The 23,212-nt window shown below is 51.3% G+C and overlaps 1 protein-coding gene across 1 annotated transcript in view; it reads left to right on the top strand.

Annotated features, from left to right (window-relative positions):
- Positions 1-23,212, top strand: part of LOC119951517 (polyunsaturated fatty acid 5-lipoxygenase-like) — a 90,667-nt gene that overhangs the window by 48,086 nt on the left and 19,369 nt on the right. The window contains exons 6-9 of the mRNA XM_038774720.1: positions 2,456-2,562; positions 9,215-9,384; positions 12,164-12,307; positions 13,271-13,399. Coding sequence (XP_038630648.1) covers positions 2,456-2,562; positions 9,215-9,384; positions 12,164-12,307; positions 13,271-13,399 — 550 coding nt within the window. The remainder of the gene's footprint in view (positions 1-2,455; positions 2,563-9,214; positions 9,385-12,163; positions 12,308-13,270; positions 13,400-23,212) is intronic.

Below are 23,212 nucleotides of genomic sequence, written 5' to 3'. Positions count from 1 at the left end.
ACATGATAAGGACAGCAGATTCCTTTCTCTAAAGAACATTGGTGAACCAGATGGGTTTTACAACAATTGACAATGGACAATGGTTTCATGGTCATCATTAAACTTTCAATTCCAGATAATTTATTGAGTTTGAATTTCACCTTCTGCCGTAGTGGGATTCGATCATTACCCTGGGTCTCTGGATTACCCGTCCAGCGACAATACCACAAGGCCAAGGCCTCCCGACCTGTTCACCACCTTCAATGATCAGGTCCCTCTTCTCCTTCACCCCCTTCAGAATTGTAGCCCTTATGTTAAATTGTCTCTCCATGTTCTTCCTGCCGAAATGCACCACCTCACGCTTCTCTCCACTCAGTGTCATCTGCCATCTGTCAGCCCACTCCACCAAGTTTGTCTACGGCCTTTTGAAGTTGGAAACTGTCCTCCTCTCAGTTTACAATACTTCCCGTGAATAGACGTTTTTGATTGGGTGGCATGAACCAAAGATGATATGAAAGTGTGCAGGAATGTTTATGTCGCTGTGAAAGGGCTGGCGAAATAGCCAATGTCCCATAGTTTTGTGTTCTGTTGGGGAGGGGGGGGGAGGTTGGGAGGCAGGAGTTGGTGGAGACCATGGGGATGTCGGGGTGGAGGCGGGGGTATTTCTAATCTCAAACTGGATGCAGAACCCCACTAATGGTATGGTGGCACAGTGGTTAGCACTGCTGCATCTCAGCACCAGGGCTCCGGGTTCAATTCCAGCCTTGGGTGACTGCCTGTGTGGAGTTTGCACTTTCTGCCCATATCTGCTCGGGTTTCCTCTGGGTGTTCCGGTTTCCTCCCACAGTCTAAGGATGTGCAGGTTAGGTGGATTGGCCATGCTAAATTGCACCTTAGTGTCCAAAAGGATAAATGGGGTTACTGGGTTACGGGGACAGGATGGAGGCATGGGCTTAAGGAGGATGCTCTTTCAGGGGCCAGTGCAGACTCGATGGGCTGAATGGCCTCCTTCTGCACTGTAAATTTATGATTCTATAACTGTATGTCTGCCGCTGGGAAGATTATTGCTTTTCAGAATCCACCAGGAAATATTTAAAAGCTTCATTTATTCTCTCGAATCCTTTGGAATGTATCGAATTCCAAGAGGGTTGGCTTGTCTGCCCGGGAGTCCAGTTCTGCTGGGCGGGAGCAGAGGTTTGAGTGTGATTCTCGCTGGAGAGCGTGGTCTGCGGCTCAACTAACTGATTGTGGATTCGCGAGGAGCACGGCGAATCTCGGCCCTGCCGCTGTTATGAATCGCATCCTGCTCACTCTTTCTTCAGATTCAAACTTTTGAAAGGGAGACAGAGCAGACAGTGTAACCATCTCAGCTGAAAGCCGCCACTTCCAATAGGTCAGAATTCACCCGTCATTTGGCTATCGCGCCCACCACGCCATGTAATTCTGGGTCTGATGCCATAGCGCAGTGTGTTTCGTTGCAAATCTTTCCCTGAGTAGAAGTATAAGAGGTGACTAAATTGAAATCATTAAGATCCCGATGGGTCTGTTGACCGGGTGGATGAGGAGAGGATGAATATTAATAAGGGGATCGCTCATTTAACATGGTCTTGAGTCACTGGAACTCTTTATCTCAAAGGTTAGTGTATTTCATCATTTTTAAAGGCTGAGCTTGATAGATTCTTGGGCCGGGATTCTGTGGTCTCCCGCTAGTTTCTTGGGGGCAGGAAGCGGTGTGATGCTCACTGGCGGCGGGTTCTCCGCTTCTGCCACTTGTCAATGGAAATCCCCATTGAAACCACCCCACGCTGCCAGGAAACTCACAGGGACAGGGGTGCACTTCTGGTGGCAACTGAGAATTCTAACGGCCGGACTATTCTGGCCTTGGTAACCAAAACAGAAAATGTCGGATAATCTCAGCCGGTCTGACAGCATCCGTGGAGAGAGAAGTGAACTAATGTCTCGAGTCTGGTTGGCTCTTCGCCAGAACAGACTGTCGTCCAGACTCAAAACATTAGCTCCCTCCAGATGCTGTCAGACCTCCTGAGATTGGCCAACATTTTCTGTTTTTATTTCAGATTCCAGCATCTGCAGTAATTTGCGTTTTTCTTAGATTCTCGATGGGCAAAAGGGGGTGAAAGATTATCAAGAGGTTGGCGGAAATGTGGAGTTGAGGTTACAATCAGATCAGCTGTGAACTTATTGAATGATGGAGCAGGTTTGAGGGCCGAGTGGCCCACTCTTGCTCCTTATCCGATGTTCCCACGTCCACACAACCCCTAACTGAAGTGTTAAGTGGCTGAAATATCTTGAGATATCGAACCTTCCTCACAATTCCCCAAGCACAATGACTTCCCTCCCCCGCCCCAGCTTTCCACCTTCAGGTCACAGTCTTCAGTGTTCGAGCAGAAGGGATTCAGTCAGTGTTAAAGATCGAGGCTGAAGTGCTAACCGGTTCCTGTGTGCTGTGTTTCCGCAGCTTTATCGATCTCTTTGTCAAGAAGTTCACGTGCATGTTTCAGGATTCCTGGACCTCCACAGAGGACTTCAATCAAATCTTCCAAGGTGTTGAGAGTCAAGTTGCAGGTAATGGGGAGCTGATGGCGCCGGGGGCTGAGGAGTGATTTGCAGTCTGACACGACACCACTTTGAAAGATTTCTCATTGGCTTCTGCCAACCCTCTGCAGACCCCTTATTGGGGTTTCTAACTGCGCAATCATTGCCACCTGTCCTATTTGGCTAGCCTGAGTCCTGAGACCTTTGACATGAAGAACTGTCGGCGGGATTCTCTCGGCCTGGGACTGCGCCGGAGACTCGCTGTGACCGGCGCGAATCGGGCCACACCGCCCCAACGCCGGGACGCGATTCTATGCCCGGGATGACCAAGAGATCGTCCCAAAAAACCCTAGTCTCACCAGCGCTGTTCTAATCTGGTCTTACCCAGCGGGATGTCGGCGTGGAAGGGTCCGGGGCGGCCTGTGGGCGGGGTCCGACCCCGGGGGGGGGCCTCCGCTGTGGCCTGGCCCACGATTAGATCCCACCGATCAGCGGGCCGGCCTCTCGGGCTGGGGGCCTCCTTTCTTCCACGCCGGCCCCACCATGTTGCATCTGGGCCGGCGCGGAGAAGGGAGCCACTGTGCATGCGCGCAATAGCACCAGTGCCACTGCGCATGCGCGGACCCCGCAGTGCCCAGGTGATGCCGGGATCAACAGCTGGAGCAGCGTGGGCCGCTGCAGTGCCATACTGGCCCCCTGTAGGGGCCAGAATTGCTGATCCCGAGGCCATGTTTCCTGACAGCGTTTACGACTGCGCCAACACTTAGCCTCAGGATCTGAGAATCCCGCCCACTATCTTGTTCTCAGTTGAGGAGACTGCGGGTCTCTGAGCTCAGAACAATGTAAGTTCCCTATTTTATCCTTTCTCCCGGAAGGAAGGCCAGTAAAATTGGGAAAAGACTGATACTGGGCTTGACCGGCATTCCATCTTCATGGTGAACAAGACCAGTTCCGACCTGTCCCAGTCATTGCCCAGGCCCGTCCGTTTTCCTTTTATTCTCCCGCAGGCTTTGCCGGCTGGGCTAACATTTGCTGCCCATCCCTAATTGCCCCTCGATCTGAGCAGCTCGCGAGGGCCATTTCAGACGGGCAGTTAAGATTCGACCACACTGTGGTGTTGGGTGTCTGGAGTCACATGTAGGCCAGACCGGGGTAACGATGACAGATTTCCTTCCCTAAAGCGAAAATTAGTGAGCCAGATGGGATTTTTCATTTTGATGACAATTGACAATCGTTTCACCAGAACAGAGTCTTGCATTTTCAGGAGAGGCAGTGACGTAGTGGTATTTTTAAAAATAATAATTTATTAAGGTATTTGAAAAATTTTATAACAGTAACAATGACATATGACATCAACATGGTGAAATAAACATCTCCCCCCCCCTCAATCTTCACACACCTCAACCATACATCAAAAATCCCCCCCCCCCCCCCCCCCCCCCCCCCCCCCCTCCACCCTTGGAATACTGCATCTGCTGACATTTTTAATTTTCTCTGAGAAAGTCAACGAACGACTGTTACCTCCGGGAGAACCCTAACATTGATCCTCTTAAGGCAAACTTTATTTGCTCAAGACTGAGAAACTCAGCCATGTCACTAAACCAGGGCTCTACACTTGGGGGCTTCAAGACCCTCCACATTAATAAGATCCGTCTCCGGGCTACCAGGGAGTCAAAGGCCAAGACGTCAGCCTCTTTCACCCCTGAACTCCCGGCTCTTCCGACACTCCAAAGATCACTACCTCCGGACTCGGCACCAGCTGTGTTTTTAGCACCATGGACATTGCCTTAGCAAAACCCTGCCAAAACCCTCTTCAGCTTCGGGCATGCCCAAAACATGTGGACATGATTTGCTGGGCCTCCCGCGCACCTCGCACACCTGTCCTCTACCCCAAAAGACCTGCGCTTCCTCGCCACTGTCATGTGTGCCCGGTGGATCACCTTAAACTGTATCAGGCTAAGCCTGGCGCACGTTGAGGAGGTATTAACTCTGCTCAGGGCATCCGTCCATAGACCCGCCTCTATCTCTCCTCCTAGCTCGTCCTCCCACTTGCCCTTAAGCTCCTCCAGTGGAGTTTCCTCCACCTCCGAAATTCCTGGTAAATATCCGATACCTTCCCCTCTCCCACCCAGGTACCAGAAACTACTCTGTCCTGTATCACCCGTGGCGGCCGCAGCAGAAAGGCCGGCATCTGCTTTCTCAGGAAGTCTCGCACCTGCAAATACCTAAAACCATTCCCGGCTGGCAATTTAAATTTATCTTCCAAAGCTTTCAAGCTGGGAAAGATCCCCCATGCTTCTGATTCCTGCCCTCTGCCACCTCCGGAAACCGCCAGCTAGCCTACCCTGTACAAACCTGTGGTTGTTATAAATCGGGGTCCAAACCGATGCTCCCTCCACTCTCTTATATCTCTTCCACTGCCCCCAGATCCTCAGAGCCGTCACTACCCACCGGACTTGTGGAGTATCGGGCTGGCGAGAACAGCAGAGGTGTCGTTACCAATGCTCCCAGACTGGTGTCTTTAAATGACGCCGCCTCCATCCGCTCCCATGCCGACCCCTCCCCCACTACCCACTTCCTAATCATGGCTAGATGATCCGCCCAGTAGTAATTGCAGGAGTTCGGTAGCGCCAACCGACCCTCCCCGACTGCGCTCCAGCAACACTTTCTTCACTTGCGGGGCTTTACCCTCCCACACAAAGCCCAAAATAATTTTATTCACCCGCTTGAAAAAGGCCTTAGGGATGAAGATGGGGAGGCACTGAAAGACAAACAGAAATCTGGGGAGGACCGTCATTTTCACGGCCTGTACCCTCCTGCCAGTGATAGCAGGAGCATGTCCCATCTCTTAAAGTCCCCTTCCATTTGTTCTACTAACCGGGATAGTTGTAACTTGTGTTGTACTTCCCGTTTCCGGGCCACCTAGATTACCAGATATCGAAAGCTCTTCCCTACCATTCTAAGTCTCTTGTCTCTTCTCCTGCCCTCTTGCCTAGATCGCAAACATCTTGCTTTTCCCCATGTTCAAATTATACACCAAACAATTGCCAAATTCCCTCAAGATTCACGTAACTCCCCCCATCCCCTCCAACGGGTCCGAAATGTACAAGAGCAGGTCATCTGCGTAGAGCTTGATGTGGTGCTCCACCCCCCGCCCCCACGAACCAGCCCTTTCCAATTCTTCGAGGCTTTTAAAGCCATCACCAATGGCTGTCTGGCCAGAGCAAACAGTAACGGGGAGAGGGGGCACCCTTGCCTCATCCCTCGGTGTAGTTCAAAATACCCCGACCTCAGCCGGTTCGTGCGCACACGCTCTACTGGTACCTGATAGAGCAACCGCACCCAGTCAATAAAGCCCTCACCAAACCCAAACCTTCCCAGCGCCTCCCACAGGTGATTCCACTCCACCCGATCAAAAGCTTTCTCCACATCCATCACCACCACCGCCTCCTCTCCTTCTGAGGGCACCATAATAACATTTAGAAGCCTTCGAACATTGGCCTTGAGTTGCCTGCCCTTAACAAATACTGTCTGGTCTTCCCCTATCACTCCCGGGACAAAGTCCTCTATCCTTGTGGCCAGTATCTTAGCCAGCAGTTTGGCATCCACATTCAGTAGATGGGCAGCACGGTAGCATGGTGGTTAGCATAAATGCTTCACAGTTCCAGGGTCCTAGGTTCGGTTCCCGGCTGGGTCACTGTCTGTGCGGAGTCTGCACGTCCTCCCCGTGTGTGCGTGGGTTTCCTCCGGGTGCTCCGGTTTCCTCCCACAGTCCAAAGATGTGCAGGTTAGGTGGATTGGCTATGCTAAATTGCCCGTAGTTTCCTAAAAAGTAAGGTTAAGGGGGGGGGGGGGGTTGTTGTTGGGTTACGGGTATAGGGTGGATCCGTGAGTTTGAGTAGGGTGATCATTGCTCAGCACAACATCGAAGGCCGAAGGGCCTGTTCTGTGCTGTACTGTTCTATGTATATGTTCTAAATAGGCCTGTATGACCGGCATTGCTCCGGATCCTACTCCCGTTTCAGGATCAATGAAATCGAGGCCTGCAACAACGTTGGGGGAGGACTCCCTTCTCTCTTGCTTCATTAAATGTCCTCACCAGCAGTGGGCTCAATATCTCTGAAAACTTCTTGTAGAATTCCACCGGGAAGCCGTCAGGCCCCCGGGGCCTTTCCCGACTGCATGCCCTCCAGCCCCTTGATTATTTCCTCAATCTCAATTGGGGCTCCCAGCCCCTCCATCAGGTCCTCCTCCACCCTTGGTAACCTCAACTGATGCAGAAATTGCCTAATCCCCTCCACCCCAGCCAGAGGTTCCGACTCATATAATTTATTATAAAAGTCCTTAAACACCTCGTTCATCCCCGCTGGGTCCAGGACAGTATTACCGTCTCTACTCTTAACTTCACCTATCTCCCTGGTCCCCACTCTTTTCCTGAGCTGGTGCACCTACATTCTGCTTGCCTTTTCCCCATATTCATTCCACCTTTTCTCTGTGGGCCCTTATCGCGATTAATTCCCCTCTGACCACTGCCTTCAAAGCTTCCCAGACCGTCGCTGCAAATACCTCACCCGTATCATTTGTTTCTAGGTAGTTCTGGATGGACTTGTTAACCCGCCCACAGACCGCCTCGTTCGCTAGCAACCCCACATCCAGCTTTAACTGCTTTCTGTGGTAATGAATTCCACAGGCCTGCCACTCTTTGGGTGAAGAAATTTCTCCTCATCTCTGTCCTAAATGGACTACCCGTATCCACAGACTGTGACACCTGTTCTGAACACACCCACCATCGGGAACATCCTTCCTGCATCTACCCTGTCTAGTTCTGTTAGAAGTTTACAGGTTTCTGTGAAATCCCACCCCTCATTCTTCTGAACTACAGCAAATACAATCCTAACCGACTCAATCTCTCCTCATACATCAGTCCTGCCACCCCAGGAATCAGTCTGGTAAACCTTCTCTACTCCCTCTATGACAAGGACATCTTTCCACAGATAAGGAGATCAAAACTACACACGGGTATTCCAGTTATGGCCTCACCAAGGCCCTGTATAATTGTCCCTGTTCCTATACTCACATCTTCTCAGTGGCAGTGACACAGTGGTATTGTCGTTGGACTAGTAATCCAGAAACCCAGAGTCATGATCTGGAGGCCCAGGTTTGAATCCCGCATGGCAGATGGTGAAATTTGAATTCAATAAAAAACTGGAATTAAAAGTCTAAAAGGTGACCATGAAACCATTGTCGATTGTCGTAAAAACCCATCTGGTTCACTAATGTCCTTTCGGTCTGGCCGACATGTGACTCCAGATCCACAGCAATGTGGTTGACTCTTAAGTGCCGTAAGGCATGGGCAATAAATGCTGGCCCAGCCAGCGACACCGACACCCTACATCATGTGAACGAATAAAAATCTGAAGGCCAGCATACCATTTGCCTTTTTACCGCCTGCAGTACCTGCATGCTTACCTTCAGTGACTGGTGTAAGAGGGCACACAGGTCTCATTGCACTTTCCCCTCTCTCAATCTATAGCTATTCAGATAATAATCTGATTTCCTGTTTTTGCTACCAAAGTGAATAACCTCGCATTTATTCACATTACACTGTATCTGCCATGCATTTGCCCATTCATTCAGCTTGTCCAAATCACTGAAGGATCTCTCCATCCTCCTCACAGCTCACCCTCCCACCCAGTTTTGTGCCATTTGGAGATATTACAATTTGTTCCCTCATCTAAATCATTAATGTTTTTGTGAATAGCTGGGGTCCCAGCACCTATGTGAAACAGCTCTCCCAACTTTGGCAGGGTCGACGGGGCTGGGTTTGCCATTGTTGGTGCCTCGTGGTCCGTCCAGTTTCATTCCTTTTTTGTGTTTTCGTAGGGGTTGAATACAAAGGAGTAGGTCATTTAGGACTTAACCAGATTATTGTTGTGGGTCTGGAGTCACATGTAGGTCAAACCAGATAAGGATGGCAGATGGGTTTTTACAACAAGGTATACAACAATTAATTTCAGATAGTTTTGTATTGAGTTTAAATTCCATCACCTGCCGTGGTGGAATTTGAACCTGGGTCTCTGGATTACTAGTCCAGCGTCAATACCACTATGCCACCGCCTCCCCTACTATTGCTGGGATGTCGTGAGGGCCCATAGCCGTTTCTTGATATCACATGGAGTGAATCGTATTGGCTGAAGACCGACATCTGTGATCCTGGGGACCTCCGGAGGAGACGGAGATGGATTATCCACTCGGCACTTCTTGCTAAAGATTGTTGCGAATGCTAGTCCAGTTCAGTTTCTGGTCAATGGTAACCCCCAGGATGTTGACAGTGGTGGGTTGAGCAATGGTAATGCCATTGAATGTCAAGGGGCGATGGTTAGATCCTTTTCTGTTGGAGATCATCATTGCCTGGTACTTTTGTGGCACAAATGTTATTTTCCACTTGTCAGCCCAAACCTACTGATGTTCCCTGGCAGTCTATCCTGCATTGGCCAATAATGTGTAATTCCTCTACAATGACCAGGAATTGTCCACACTCTTACATTATCTAATGTTGGCTTTAGATCGTTGGTAAAGTGCTCCATTTTAGCTTCCTGGGTGTTCATTTTGTTCTATGTCTTTTCCAAACCGTCCCCCCCCCCCCCCCCCCCCCCCCCCCCCCCATCACTACCCCTCCCAGTATTTGCCAAGGATCACTGGAAGGAAGACTGGTTTTTCGGATACCAGTTCCTGAACGGCTGCAACCCAGTTCTGGTGCGGAAATGTGAAAAGATCCCGAAGAATTTTCCCGTGACGGACACCATGGTCCAGGCATCTCTTGGGAAGTCCAAGCTGCAACAGGAAATCAAGGTACCTTCGCAACTTTAAACTTTGTCCTTTGCGGGCCTGAAGTTCGACCTGAGGCATAAGGGGTGATGAGATGCCGGTGAGAAACAAGTGGAGTAACTCGTTCATTCTCCGTGTTTCTTGGAGGATGTTACCTCTGTTGGGGTACCTGTAGAAGCTGCATCAGCCTTGTTCCCCTTGGGTCTTGTTGAGAAAAAGAAAGAGACATTGTTTTGTTGAAGCATTCCATTCTGCACTCATCAGGTTAATTCACAAGAATACAAAAGTGCAAAGCCCACAACAATTTATATTGCATGAGAAAATTTTTTTTTTTATTAGCGGGCAGTACAGTAGCATTGCGGATAGCACAATTGCTTCACAGCTCCAGGGTCCCAGGTTCGATTCCGGCTTGGGTCACTGTCTGTGCGGAGTCTGCACATCCTCCGTGTGTGTGCGTGGGTTTCCTCCGGGTGCTCCGGTTTCCTCCCACAGTCTAAAGATGTGCAGGTTAGGTGGATTGGCCATGATAAATTGCCCTTACTGTCCAAAATTGCCCTTAGTGTTGGGTGGGGTTACTGGGTTATGGGGATAGGGTGGAGGTGTTGACCTTGGGTAGGGTGCTCTTTCCAAGAGCCAGTGCAGACTCGATGGACCGAATGGCCTCCTTCTGCACTGTAAATTCTATGATAATCTATGAGAAGGGATTCCTTCTGTTGACTGGTTGGCAAGTGGACTCCGATTGAGTATTGTCACTAGGCTGGTAAACCAGAGGCCCAATGTGCTCCACTGGTGCCCAGTTTCAAAACCCATCATGGCAGATGGTAGAAATTGAATTCAATCATTCAAAAGTAAAATCTAAAATTAAAATGTGGAATGATGACCATGGAGCCATTGTCAATTGTTGTAAAATTCCCATCTGGTTCACAAATGTATCTTTAGCGAAGGAAATCTATCGTCCTTACCCCAGCCTGGCCTACATGTGCCCCAAGATCCTCAACAACGTGGTTAACTCTGAGCAACAAAATCAGATGTACCAAACTGTGAGAAAGCCAACGTTTGACGACGGCAACTCACCCCCACCTACTCGAGGGCAATTAGGGATGGGCAATAAATGCTGGCTGAGCCAGCTATGCTCACATCCCTTGGATAATTTTAAAACTAAAATAATCAGATTGAATCAGGTTCAGAGTCTTTTGCCAACCAGTCAGCACTCGCTTCTCCTGCTGTACAAATTGTTGTTCCCTTGACAACTTGGTGTTCTTGCCAATCTGCTTTGATGAGTGCAAGATGAAAAGTTTTGACAATCCCTCTCCTTTTTCAGCAATACGTACTCCAGTTCTGTACGACCAAACAACTACTTCTCCTCTGTTGGTTGCATTTGATATTCTTCCAAAAGAAACAAAATGCTATGGGGCTCTCACCTCACCCATCCCCCACCCTACTCCCACCCAACCCCACACATGGTGGCACGGCGGCCTCACAGGTTTAATTCTGGCCTTGGGTGACGCCTGTGTGGAGTTTTCACTTTCTCCCCGTGGCTTTCCTCCGGGTGCTCTGGTTTCCTCCCAAAGTCCAAAAATGTGCAGGTTGGGTGGATTGGCCATGCTAAATTGCCCCTTAGTATCCAAAGATGTGTAGGTTACACACACTGGTTAGGATATACGGGGATAACATGGGATGTGGGCCTCGGTAGGGTACTCTTTCAGAGTGTCAGTGCAGATTCAATTGGCTGACTGGCCTCCTTCTACACTGTAGAGATTCTGTGGAACAGACCACCTCTGAAGGGAGGTCATAGAATCATAGATTCAAGGTCAAGGCGCTCATGGTGGGGCAAAGGTGATGGGAAGGAGATTTCCTGAATCCTCCAATCAATCTAATTATCTCCTACATCAACACTGGTTTCGGACATTGACCGACATGCAGACTGGGGGAGGTTCAATGATTGCAGGTTCAGGGAGGGGAGTGGGTCAGTTCGCGGGACGGCCAGTACTTTGGTGACATGTTGATGTTGCGAAGTATCTGGGTTCACAGTGGGGAAAAGTCAGTTAGAATCATAGAATCTCTACAGTGCAGAAGGTGGCCATTTACCCCATCGAGTCTGGACCGAACCTCTGAAAGATCATCCCACTCAGGCCCAGTGCCCGGCCCTTTCCCTGTAACCCCACCTAACCTGCACATCTGGGGACTGTGGGAGGAAACCGAAGCACCTGGAGGAAACCCATGCAGACAAGCGGAGAGAGTGCAACTCCACACACACTCGCCCAAGACTGGAATTGAACCCGGCCACCTGGTGCTGTGTGGCAGCCGTGCTAACCACTGTGTTGCCGTGCCGACCCAAGTTCTCTTGGGTCAGTTGGCGGTGGGGTGGGCAGGGGCTGGTGTGCGGGGGAGGTGGTGGAATAAGAGTCAGGGAAATTCCTCCTGGCCCACAAGCAGCGCTGGAAAAAGATTTACCTTTCTCAGCCCAGCTGTTTCAGCCTCCGTTTAGCTCAGTAAACCTGGACAGTGGGGGTTAAATGTCAAATGTGAGGCACATTAATCTTGTCAAAACATGAAGAGGAGGAAAGCTGACTTTTGTAAAAACTTTTCCTTCCGTGGGATGTGAGGGGGGGTAATGGTGGGAGGCACAGAAATTGGTTTCACGGCAGCATGAGGGATGGTGCCCCTAATGGCGGTCAGAAAATCCACCAGGAGCTGATGTGAACTTCATTAGCATTCTGTTAATCGAATACACCTCACACTCTCCTCCCAACCCGCCACAATCTGATGTTTACAATCTTCTCTCTTTGCCCCCCCATTACAGAATGGAAATATCTTCATTGCAGACTACAAGATGTTGGACGGGATTGTCGCCAATGTCATTAAGGGTGTCCAGCAGTACCTGGCAGCGCCCATCTGTCTCCTGTATCTCGACAAACAGAACCGTCTAATGCCGATTGCCATCCAGGTGAGAGATTGGACCGTGAGGCGAGGGAACTCTTTGCAGTTTCCATGGAAACGGTATTGGGGTATGTTCCCTTGGAATCACGGCACAAAGATCAGTGGGCCTGGATTTTTCGGCTGTCGGGCATGTGCCCGTCAACGGGCCTGGAAGCGGGATGCGAAACGAATCGATCCCAGACGCGATATCATGCTGGCTGGCCAATTAATGGACAGTTAGTGTGAACCACGCACTGGGAAAGGCTGAGCGCTGCCGGCGGGGAGGGGAGGAAGAGGGCGGGCGCTAGGAACAGGGAATGCGTGGGGCTCAGCGTTTCTTTTTTTTAAGTTTAGAGGACCCAATTATCTTTTTTCCAATTAAGGGGCAATTGAGCGTGGCCAACCCACCTAACCTGCAAATCATTGGGTTGTAGGGATGAAACCTATGCAGACGCGGAGAGAATTTGCAAACTCCACATGGACAATGACCCAGACACGGGATTCGAACCCGGGTCCTCAGCGCTGCAATCCAGTGCTAACCACTGCGCCACATGCTTCCCCAGGGCAAAGCATTTCTGATGTGCTCCCTCCGGGGGTGGAGGGGCAGCCTCTGTGGAACCGTCTCCGGGAACTGCTGGCCTGTAGAAAATAAATATCACTGTTAAAGCTTTGCCGTGAACAGCAGAATCAAACACAGACCCCAGTCCCCAGACACATTTGTTTAATTTTATTTTGGCCTCGGACAGTTAATTCGGCCCTGGATCAAAGTTGAAGCTAAAACGTAAAGGCTGCCTGGCCAATCGACTCACCTGCCAACTGGAAATGCAGACAAGCCACATAAAACTGTGTTCAATTGGCCCCTTAGTGGGCTGAATTGCCTGTTTGATTGTTGGGGGCGCGCTTCTCACTCTAACAAGCGAGCAGAGCGAGATGTCATGCGAGTGCACCGTGAGCCGGGATGCATGCCTGATGTTTTCTCTTCCGGTTTTAGGTGCTTCTGGGTCAGGTATGTGCTCGACTCGAGCAACGTAAACCTCTGGTGATGCAGGATTTGATCATTTCTGAAAAAAAGAGAGAGGCTGTCAAAGCTTTTCATCTTGCACTCATCAGGACACTGGCAATGCCAAGTATAAAAGGAACAACAATTTATATGGCGCAAGAAGAGAGTGCTGGTTGGTTGGCAAGTGGACTCTGATTGGTGGCGGCGTTGCCATGGAGAATCCAGCACGGAGCAGTCAGCTGCCCAGCTTTGTTCAAATTCAAAGCTGGACTGGCTGACTCCTGATTGGTCAAGGCATTGCCCTGGGGAATGAACCAGGGAATGGCTGTCCTCCGGGCTTTGGTTTACATTAAAAAGATGCAAAGCGTGGACAGGTTGCTTTTGTCTACAAAGGGCAGGGTCATTAACGTGAATGTATGCAGCCTCTAGCACACAAAAGTAAGCCACACTGTGTGAGCCAGATTGATAATCTACAAGTGGTTTCCCGTCCTATTCACAGCACAGTCATTTTTCATCTTCTCCTCAGAATTTTAGTTTGTTTCTCAAGTCACTTGGTCTCAACAAGGAGCTGGAGAGGGAGTGTGAGGGTGAAGTAATCACCAAAAAGTGATTCAATCACATCATTTCCCACCCCCAACCCCCACCCCTCCCGAATCCCCTCCGCACTGACTGCCCAACTTTCCTTCTGCTAATAATCACAATTATTGTGGACATTTTTAAATGCATTTTCACAGGATATGGACATCACTGGCTAGGCCACCGTTTGTTACCCAATCCCTATTAGCCCCTTCAGAAGGTGCTGGTCAGTTGTCTTCTTGAACCTCTGCTGTCCATGTGGTGTAGGTACCCCTACGGTGCTGTTAGGGAGGGAGTTGCAGGATGTTGCCCCAGCGACAGTGAAGGAACGGCAATATATTTGTAAGTCAGGGTGGTGAATGACGTGGAGGGGAACCTCCAGGTGGTGGTCTGTCCAGATATCTGCTGCTCTTGTCTTAGACTGTAGTGGTCGTAGGTTTGTAATGTGCTGAACCTTGGTGAATTACTGCAGTGCATCTTGTGGATGGCACAAACAGCTGCTTGTTGATGGAGGGTTTGAATGTCTGTGGCAGGAGGAGCAATCAAGTGGGTTGCTTTGTCCTGGATGGCGTCGAGTTTGTGGAATGTTGTTGGAGCTGCACTCATCCAGGCAAGTGGAGAGTATTCCATTACACTCCTGACTTGTGCCTTGTGGATGGTGGACAGGCTTTGGGTTACTCACCGCAGGATTCCGAACCTTTAACCTACCCTGATAGAAACTAAGGGCTGGATTCTCCGATTTTGTGGTTCTGGCCGGAGGAGTCTGCGCTGCCCCCACACTGATGTGCCGCCCGGTGGAGGGCTAGCAGTTGCGCCATGTTTACCTGCAGATACAGATGGAGAATGGCTGCGTCTGTGGCCGTGTATGAGCAAGTCACCGATCTGCGGCGAACACGCTTATCACATGGCGCCAGTCGCGTGCGGACCCAGCCTGCCAGATAGTCACTACATAAACATCAACATCGGGTGAAGCATACAGGGGTATAGTGTTAATGAGGTCATCCACAAGAAGATTGTTTAGGAGTCTGGTAACAGCGAGGAAGAAGCTGTTTTTGAGTCTGTACAATATATCTGAAATTCCAACATTATCACACCATTCAATAATGGCTGATCTGATTGTAAGCTCCAATCCACAATCCCGCTTACCTGTTGATAAGCTTTCACCCCCTTGTTAATCAAGAATCTATCCACCTCTCCCTGAAAAAATATTCAAAGACTTTTCTCCCACCGAGTTTGAGGAAGAAAGTTCCAAAGACTCACGGAGGAAGCTTTCTTTTGCCTCATCACGATTTCAAATGAGCGACCTCTTATTTTGCTTTTGTATTTTGAAAGTAAGGAGAGAAGAGATACTGACCTCAGAAGGATAGAATTCCTATAGCACTTTAATGGTGTTAAAAATTAAAATGGATTGTTAACAAGGAACAAAAAATAAAGAACGTAAAATTAAAGTGACCCCACTACCATGTCCGATGGCATTACCATCACACCTCTCCTCTCTTTATTGTTCAGTGAACTAGGCCTATACTCTACGGAGTTTGGAATGAATGAGAGATGATCTCATTGAGCTGTGCAAGACGCTGAAGGAGTTTGGGGGGGTGGGTAGATACAATGAGGTTGTTTCCCCCTGGCTGGGAAATCTAGAACACTGGAATCTAAAACCTTGGGCTGGATTCTCCTGCCCCAGCAGCGTGTTTCTCAACAGCACACTGTTTGCTGGCGATGGGATCCTCTCTTCTTGCCGCTGGTCAGTGCGATTTCCCACTGAAGTCATCCCACGCTGTCAGGAAACCCACAGGCGGAGTTACGCTGACGGCGAGAACAGACAATCCGAAAGGCCGGAGAATTCCAGCCCTTATCGCAGAAATAAAGGCACAATAATTTATGGTTGTGTAATCTGGGGCAGGATTCTCTGACCCCGCGCCAGGTTGGGGAATTGCCGGGGGGGGGGGGGGGGGCGGGGGGAGGCGCGATTCACGCAACGCCGGTCTGCCGATTCTCCGGTCACTGGAGAATCGGCGCCATTGGCACCAGCGCAGTTGCAGCCCCCCCGGCAATTTTCCCCGCGCGGTGGGCCGAGTGCCCACCCAGTTAGGCCGAGTCTTGCCGCCGCCGTTCTCGTATAGTCCTAATCGACGGGATGTCGCCGTTCATGTTGCGGGGGCGGTCTGGTGGGGGTGGGGGGGGGGGGGGATCCGACCCGGGGGGGCCTCCACGGTGCCCTGGCCCACGATCGGGGCTTACTGATCGGCGGGCCCGCTTATCCTGGTGGGGGCCTATGTTCCTCCGCGCCGGGCCCCTGTAGCTCTCGCCAGTGCGTCGGGGACGGCACGGAGAAGGCAACCCATGCGCATGTGCGAACTCGCGCCAGCCATAGCGTGCATGCTCGGAACCGCGGCACCCGTATTGGCAGCTGGAGCAGCGTGAGGCTCTCCAGTGCCATGCTGGCACCCTGTGCGGATTACTGATCCTAGAGGCCAGATGACGCCGTCATAAAACGCTCCGGCATTTACGACGGCGCTAACACTTAGCCGCAGGATTAGAGAATCCCGCCCCTCTTCTCTCGGAAGGGTTGCGAATTTTTGGGAATTCTCCACTCCAGAGAGTTTTGAATGCAAGCTCTGCTGGTTAAACTTGTGGAAGCAATCATTTGGTGTTCAGAGTGATCATTGGACATCAAGTGTGATCATACGGCATCAAAACAATCCAGGAAGGTTTCAGAGCAGCTCCCTGGGAAAAAAATAAACATATAAAACAATAAATAAATAAATAAATAAAGGGCAGCACGGTAGCATGGTGGTTAGCATAAATGCTTCACAGCTCCAGGGTCCCAGGTTCGGTTCCCGGCTGGGTCACTGTCTGTGCGGAGTCTGCACGTCCTCCCCGTGTGTGCGTGGGTTTCCTCCGGGTGCTCCGGTTTCCTCCCACAGTCCAAAGATGTGCGGGTTAGGTGGATTGGCCATGCTAAATTGCCCGTAGTGTCCTAATAACTAAGGTTTAGGGGGGGGGGGGGGGTTGTTGGGTTACGGGTATAGGGTGGATACGTGGGTTTGAGTAGGGTGATCATTGCTCGGCACAACATCGAGGGCCGAAGGGCCTGTTCTGTGCAGTACTGTTCTATGTTCTATTTGTTGAGTACATTCAAATTGAGTTTGATTTTCAGATGGTTACAACCACAGCAGATTTTACCCACTGAGCAAACCAGATCTCAGAGGGAAACTTGTCTGACTGATCATAACCTTTTTTTAATAAATATTTTCAATTTCCATTTTCACATTTTCTTCAGAATTTGCACCCGACCAACAAACAGTAAACGGTAATGAATACAATGTCAATCCCCTTATCAATAACAACAATCCCACCCTCCCATCGCCCCCCAAACAATGATCCACCTGACAATATAAGCATCAAATAAAACAAACCCTCCCAAGGTGGAAAAAAAGGGAACACCCCCCCTAATATTCAACGTCATCCAATCCCCGAAAGAGTACCGTGAATGACACCCATGAATGGTAGACAACCCACCAAACACCCCCCCCCCCCCCAGACTCCTCTCCTCCATTTCCTCTTGTAAACTCTTCCCCCCCAACCTCGGTTCCTTCTCCCAACCTTTCCCCCAGGCTAGACTCACCGAAACCTGTTCTACCAGGCTCCAATGGCCGCAGCCCCTCCCCCCACCTCACTCCCGTTCTCTGGCCGTCGCCCGGGTCTCCTGCCCCCTTGGAAAACCAAGAAATCCCCTTCAGCACACAACCCCCAGATACCCACCCAAGCCCCATAGAACCATCATTGCAAATGAAAGGCCCATCTCTTCCCTAGTCCAACTATATACAGCGTCAACCCATTTAGTACATACACCAACATTCAGTGAAAAAATAAAGTTACATGAGGCTACATCGGTACACAACCATTTCTCAATTCTGCCACAGTCCTTCTGCCTTTGCAAACTCCTCCGCTGCTTCCGCCGTCCAAAAATAAAAGTCCTTGGGGTCCTTGGGTAGGTCACCCTCAACTTGGCTGGATATACTATGCCGCACTGCACCTTGTTGATGTACAATGCCTTCTTCACCTGGCTGAAGGCAGCCCGCCTCCTCGCCAGCTCCACCATAAAGCACTGGTATATGCGTATACCAGCTCCAGCCCACTGCACCACCCACTTCTGCTTTCCCCAGCACAGGACTTTCTCCTTCATGCTATACCTATAGAAACACAGAGTTACTACTCTTGGCGGCTCACTCGCCTTTGGTATAGGCCTCAACGACCGATGAGCCCGATCCAGCTCATATCGGGAGGGATCGTTGCCCCTCCCCCAATAGCTTCACCGACATCATGGCAAACTCGGGCCTTCCACCCATTCGGGCAGGCCCACGATCCTCAAATTCTGCCACCTGGATCTGTTCACCAGGTCTTCCATTTTGGCTCGCAGACTCTTGTTGGTCTCTATCGCCCTCCTCAACCCCTTCCCCATCGAGGTGAGTTGATCACTGTGCTGGAATAATGCCTCTTCCACTTCCTTCAGTGTCTCACCTTGTTCCCGCACCTCCGCCGCTGTGCTCGATACCGCCGCCCTCACTGGGGCAATCGCTTCCTCCACCAGCACTTTCGATACTGCCCCTATCTCCTTCTTCATTGCTTCCATGTGTTTTGTGAACTGTTTTTCAAGTTCCACAGTCATCACCTTGGGCATTGCTTCTGCTGTGAGCGATGCGGCCTCCCCTGGTGCTCCAGCTTCCTGTTTCCTTACAGTTCCTGCGCTGACTTTTTCACTCCCCGGAAGACTTCCGTTAACCCCTTTTTTACGGCGTTTTTCTCCCAAACTCGGACATTTTTCCTCCCTTTGCCTTCTTACAGCCTTTTCAGCATCCGTTGCCCCCGGGACCGGGCATTAAAACTCCAAAATTCCTATTCCCGAGCGGGAGCCCTCCAGTGTGCGGCTGCCATCCGCCCGCCATCACCGGAAGTCCCGATCATAACCTTTTCATAACCTTTTATTGGTATCTTGAAAATTAGGGAAAATTACACATTGATCCGAGAAACAGAGGCCAGAATTTTACGCTGCTCAGAATGGTGCACGCCTGATGTCGAAGTGTGTGAAATCACGCAGAAAGATGTTGGGCACGTGTCCCCGACATCGCTGCACACTCGTGCAATATTTTGGTCAGTGCGCACGAGAGTTGGAAGCGGGGTCCGCCTACAATCAAGATGGAAATTTAGCCCACTGAGGGGCTATTCACTGCAGTTCTACGCGGCCCACCTGTGTTTCTGGCATGCGGGTGGGACGATTGATCAGGGCTTTTACGGGTTAGCTTCAACCTCGATCCAGGGCCGAGATGAACCGTCTGGGGTGGAAATAAAATTAAATAAATGTGTCAGGGGACTGTGTTTAATTCTGCTCTCTCGGCATTGGTGGCATAGTTTTAACAGAGATATTTATTTTCCATGGGTCAGCAACTCTTGGAGACAGCACCTCAGTGGCTGCCCCCCATCGAGCCAAACCCCTGAGGGAGGAAATTAGAAATGTTCAATTCTGAAGCCTCCCTTTTCTCAGCACTCACCCTCTTCCCGTCCTTTCTCAGACAGCGCTCAGACTTTCCCAACGCTGTTCTGGGATTGACCGTGCCCAGGACCGCGTTTCCTATCTGCTTCCATGTCTGTCGAGTGTGCCAGCTGGTGGGGGGAAATTCAGGCCTTAGTATTCCAAAAACAAATCCAGCATTTGAAAAATCCAAATAGGTTTATTACCAGGAAAAAGACTTGAGCACACAAGATTAAAGTCACATCGATATAGGGGGAGGACAGTGGGCTAGTGGTATTGGATTGTGGAGTGGCTGACTGACAGAAAGCAGAGAGTCAGGATAAGTGGGACCTTTTCTGGCTGGCGAACTGTAACAAGCGGGGCGCCGCAGGGGTCAGTCCTCGGGCCTCAACTCTTTACAATGTATACAAATGATCTGCAAGCAAGGACAGAGTGTAACATTTGCGGATGATTCTAAAATAGGTGGGAAAGCAGGCAGTGAAGAGGAGATACTGATTTCACAGAAGGATATAGATAGGCTGGGAGATTGGGCCAAAATTTGGCAGATGGAGTTTAATGCAGATAAGTATGAGATTATCCATTTTGTCCCCAAATAATAGAAAGGCAAATTATTACCTAATGGAAAGCAGATTTAAAATGCATCTGGGTCGAGGGATCTGAGTGTCTTTGTTCATGAATCAGAGAAAGTCGGTATGCAGGTACAGAATATAATTAAATAGGCAAATGGAATGTTCACGTTTATTGGAAAAAGGCTGTAGTGTAAAATTAGAGAGGTGTTGCAATTGTATAGGGTGTTGGTGAGACCACATCTGGAGTATTGTGTCCAGCTTTGCTCTCCTTATTTGAGGAAGGAAGGGGTGGCATTGGAGGCAGTTCAGAGGAGATTCACCAGTTTGATTCCGGGTATGAAAGGGTTGACATATGAGGAGAGATTGAACAGTTTGGGCTTATATTCTTTGCAGTTCAGAAGAATGAGATGGGATCTTATCGAGGTATGTAAAATACTAATAGGGATTGATAAAGTAAATTTGGGGCAGCAGGGTAGCATGGTGGTTAGCATAAATGCTTCACAGCTCCAGGGTCCCAGGTTCGATTCCCGGCTGGGTCACTGTCTGTGTGGAGTCTGCACGTCCTCCCCTGTGCGTGGGTTTCCTCCGGGTGCTCCGGTTTCCTCCCACAGTCCAAAGATGTGCGGGTTAGGTGGATTGGCCATGCTAAATTGCCCGTAGTGTCCTAATAAAAAAGTAAGGTTAAGGGGGGAGTTGTTGGGCTACGGGTATAGGGTGGATACGTGGGTTTGAGTAGGGTGATCATGGCTCGGCACAACATTGAGGGCCGAAGGGCCTGTTCTGTGCTGTACTGTTCTATGTTCTAAATGTAGACCAAATGTTCCCCATTGTGGGCAAATCTAGAATGAGAGGTCACAGATATTGGTTGAGAGGCGGTAGATTTAGAACTGAGATGAGGAGGAATTATTTCTCGCAGAGATTGGTGAATTTGTGGCCGAACGTGCCATTCAATTCAAGAGCAATTAGGGATGGGTGACAAATGCTGGCCCAGTCAGCAATGCCCACATCCCATTAAAGCATTTACAAAACGTTATAACAGTCTGACAGAAACCACCTCCCCACCACCCCCTTCCCATCCCCCTCCCAAGCACCCAAAAAGAACCCCACAGGGTCAGAACACACAAGTAAGCTACTTGGCAAGGCTCCAGAATAAACTTTTGACGCTAAAAACCCAGTCATTTTAACCAAGACAAAAATTGTTGTCACTTTAGTAAAGATACACCACATGATTCCTCAAATTCTTCTGCTCTGCTTTGGAAATCCAAGAAAATTCAGAAAGCAAAGAGCTTCCTGAAGTGAAGACTTTTCTTGAAACCAGTTCCCACTGGATAACTGCTTCAGAATTTATGGGCCCATTCTCCCCTACCTGTCGGGGCGGGCCACTCCGGCGCCGAGGAGTGGCGTGAACCACTCCAGCATCGGGCCAACCCGAAGATACGGAATCCTCCACACCTTCAGAGCTAGGCCGGCACTGGAGTTGTTTGCGTTGCACCGGTCGGTGCGGAAGGGGCTTGGCGCCACGCCAACCGGCGCCAAAGGGCCTATGGCGGCCGGTGCGAGTTGGCGCATGCGCGGGACCACCAGCATGTGCTGGCGCGTTCCTAGCGCATGCGCAGGGGGTTAATCTCCGCATCGGCCATCGCAGACTGTTACAGTGGCCGACGCGGAGGAATAGAGTGCCCCCATGGCACAAGCCCGCCCTCGGATCGGTGGGCCCCAATCATGGGCCAGGCCACCGTGGGGCACCCCCTGGGGCCAGGTCCCCCCGCGCCCCACCGAGGACCCCGGAGGCCACCCGCGAAGTCGGGTCCCACCGGTAAGTACCTACCTTAATTTACGCTGGTAGGACGGGCCTAAAACGGGCGGCCGCACGGTCCATCGCGCGCCGGAGAATTCGGGCGGCCCCGGGGCCCATTGCGTCGTGCCGGACCTCACCATTCTCCGAAGCCGCGGCACGATTCACATTGGGGGGATTTTTGGTGGCCGGAGAATTCGGCGGCCGGCGGTGGCGGATTATTGCTGACCCCCGGCGATTCTCTGACCCAGAGAATCCCGCCCCATAACCTCTGTCAGTACAGAGCTGACACAGCTACCCCCACACAGCTACCCTCACACAGCTACCCCCACACAGCAACCCCCACACAGCTACCCCCACACAGCTATCCCCACACAGCTACCCCCACACTGCTACCCCGTCACACAGCCACCCCCACACAGCCACCCCCACACAGCCACCCCCTCACACAGCCACCCCCACACAGCCACCCCCACACAGCCACCCTCACACAGCTACCCCCACACAGCTACCCCCACACAGCTACCCCCACACAGATACCCCGTCACACAGCCACCCTCACACAGCCACCCCCACACAGCTACCCCCACACAGCCACCCCCACACAGCCACCCCCTCACTGCTACCCCCACACAGCAACCCCCACACAGCTACCCCCACACAGCTACCCCCACACAGCCACCCTCACACAGCTACCCCCACACAGCAACCCCCACACAGCCACCCCCACACAGCCACCCCCCTCACAGCCACCCCCACACAGCTACCCCCACACAGCCACCCCCACACAGCCACCCTCACACAGCCACCCCCACACAGCTACCCACACACAGCTACCCTCACACAGCTACCCTCACACAGCCACCCCCACACAGCTACCCCCACACAGCTACCCCCACACAGCCACCTCCACACAGCCGCCCCCACACAGCCACCCTCACACAGCTACCCCCACACAGCTACACCCACACAGCCACCCCCACACAGCTACCCCCACACAGCCTCCCACACAGCTACCCCCACACAGCTACCCTCACACAGCCACCCTCACACAGCCACCCTCACACAGCTACCCCCACACAGCAACCCCCACACAGCCACCTCCACACAGCCGCCCCCACACAGCCACCCTCACACAGCTACCCCCACACAGCTACCCCCACACAGCTACCCCCACACAGCTACCCTCACACAGCCACCCCCACACAGCTACCCCCACACAGCTACCCCCACACTGCTACCCCCACACAGCCACCCCCACACAGCTACCCCCACACAGCCACCTCCACACAGCCGCCCCCACACAGCCACCCTCACACAGCCACCCCCACACAGCTACCCCCACACAGCTACCCCCACACAGCCACCCCACACAGCCACCCTCACACAGCCACCCCACACAGCTACACCCACACAGCCACCCCCACACAGCTACCCCCACACAGCTACCCTCACCAGCC

Source organism: Scyliorhinus canicula, chromosome 17, assembly GCF_902713615.1.
Source record: "Scyliorhinus canicula chromosome 17, sScyCan1.1, whole genome shotgun sequence".
NCBI classification, from domain to species: Eukaryota; Metazoa; Chordata; class Chondrichthyes; order Carcharhiniformes; family Scyliorhinidae; genus Scyliorhinus; species Scyliorhinus canicula.
This window is presented reverse-complemented; position numbering and strand designations above follow the sequence as displayed.